Source organism: Saprolegnia diclina, assembly GCF_000281045.1.
Source record: "Saprolegnia diclina VS20 unplaced genomic scaffold supercont1.60, whole genome shotgun sequence".
NCBI classification, from domain to species: domain Eukaryota; phylum Oomycota; class Saprolegniomycetes; order Saprolegniales; family Saprolegniaceae; genus Saprolegnia; species Saprolegnia diclina.
The window spans coordinates 208,436-210,301 of NW_008246127.1; the positions used below are offsets into that span (position 1 = coordinate 208,436).

General features: G+C 58.0%; 2 protein-coding genes across 2 annotated transcripts; one reads left to right on the plus strand and one right to left on the minus strand.

Moving 5' to 3' along the window:
- On the plus strand, nt 1–836 carry SDRG_13482 (hypothetical protein). Its single transcript, XM_008619574.1, has 3 exons — nt 1–291; nt 334–533; nt 580–836. Exons 1-3 carry the CDS (start codon nt 64–66, stop codon nt 806–808), a joined length of 657 nt encoding a protein of 218 aa, XP_008617796.1. The 5' UTR covers nt 1–63; the 3' UTR covers nt 809–836.
- A 250-nt stretch (nt 837–1,086) lies between these two features.
- SDRG_13483 (hypothetical protein) lies at nt 1,087–1,321 on the minus strand (the record flags this gene model as incomplete). Its single annotated transcript, XM_008619575.1, has 2 exons — nt 1,087–1,238; nt 1,306–1,321. The coding sequence occupies 2 exons, from the start codon at nt 1,319–1,321 to the stop codon at nt 1,087–1,089; spliced, it is 168 nt and encodes a 55-aa protein (XP_008617797.1).
- Nucleotides 1,322–1,866: the final 545 nt, after the last annotated feature.

Sequence of the window (1,866 nt, forward strand, 5' to 3'; positions counted from 1 at the left end):
GAAGACTGGAAGCTGCAGCGCTTGCCGGCGGACCCGATCCAGCGTCGCACGAGCTTCCATGCCATGCTGGACGCCGAGTATGACCGCCTCGAGAGCGTCTTCCTCGCCCAGCGTCTGCATGACGCCACCGAGACGTGTACCCACTTGGACGTCACATGCGACGACGACCAACTCTTGCTCACAAGCACAATGGTGTGTACGGTCCACGCAGATATGCAGCGCGTCGCGAATGCGCTGTGGGCAATCTATTCGCAGGAAGTCCCCGTCGTGCTCGAGTCGGGTGCGCTTCTGGTACACGCTTCCTCCAATGCAGTAGCTCATTGAACGTCGTAGGCGCTGCCACGTGTCGATGAGGCGACGCGCTACACCAAGCTGCTCTTGCGCTACCCCGGCAACTTTGAGCTGCACGGCAACATGGCCAGTAAGCGCTACGACGAGTCGAGTTCGCGTATCGCGTTCACCATGCGCATCGTGCTTGACGACGAGCTATACCCGTACCCGCCCGAAGTCTACGTACCCCAAGAGTCAGCTTGGTACCTCGATACCTTGACCCTGTTGATACAACGATAGCACTGCTAGGTTTGTCATCGAGCGGACTGGCGCGAATACGAGCCGCATCAAGTACTTTAGCCGTGGCCACGTGCCGTGCAAGAGCTACCGCGATGCCTCCCGCCACCGCGATACGGACTTGAGCTTCTCGGCACTGGCCGACCACGTGCTTGCTGGCTATCGCAGCAACTTGCAGACGATGCAAACACGAATCGAACGCCACCTCTTCGAGTCGCTACCCATTTTTTTTGCTGTGTAACAACAATATGTACTACTGCAATACCCGATGCATCCATATTTATTAACGCTCGTATCTGAAGTCCCGCGCAGGACCAGAGACCTTGGCAAAAGAGCTTCCTCAACCCGCGCTCAAGGTAGCTTCGGCTCACGTCGCGCCGCTTGATACTTTGACAGACTGAAAGTGCATGTATTGCTGAGAGTGGGATGGCTACTTTCGACGCTTTTGCAAACGGGTGTGCGTCCGGCACATCCCACGTAGTCGGCAGCGATACCGTGACGATACGCCACATCTCGATGTCATAAGCGTACTCGACGCCCCGCCAGCGCAGGGCTGAGCACGGCCGATGCGCGGTCGAGGTAGTAGACGCCGTTGTAGAGCCACCGGTCGGTCGTGTAGAGGTACTTGGCGCCTGCGTACAAGAGGAGCGAGTGGGTCGCACACGTCGGAGCTGCCGCTCGGCGATAGCAAAATGCCAGTCCCGTCACGAGATAGCAGAGACAATTGCAGGTACAGACCGTCTTCGTTGGCCATGTTCACGGCCCTGGCAGATTGCCCTAACCCTCCCCAGCCCCCAACGCGGTTGGACGGACGCACGAAGCCACGCCTACGGGTCACGCTGATGACGCGCCTATGATAGCCATGCGTGACTGCAAGGTGGCGGTAGAGCGACTCGCTCGACCAGAGCTTCAATGGTGCATATATGGACTGTGGTACATGATAGACGCCGACTCGTCGCCTTTGCGTCATATATGTTTGGTTACCGACGGTGCGTGCGAGGCGTCCGTGACGCACCTTCCGTCGCACGCAACACTGCTATCAGCGCTGATTAGGGTCCGTCCCGTGGTCTTGTATGGATCGATCGATGTACAATGTGTGGAGAGTGAGGTCAGCACGTTGCCGTATAAGAGGTGCTCTTTCGGCATAATAGCACCCGAGTGTGGTCAAGCGCACCCACATCTCCATTTTCATATCATTTTTAGCGGATCCGTCGAGAACCGACGACCTCCTCGCGCTCGACGACCTCGAGTTGGCATGGGACCTCGACCTGCCAACGCGACCCAAGCGACAGCGCAAGC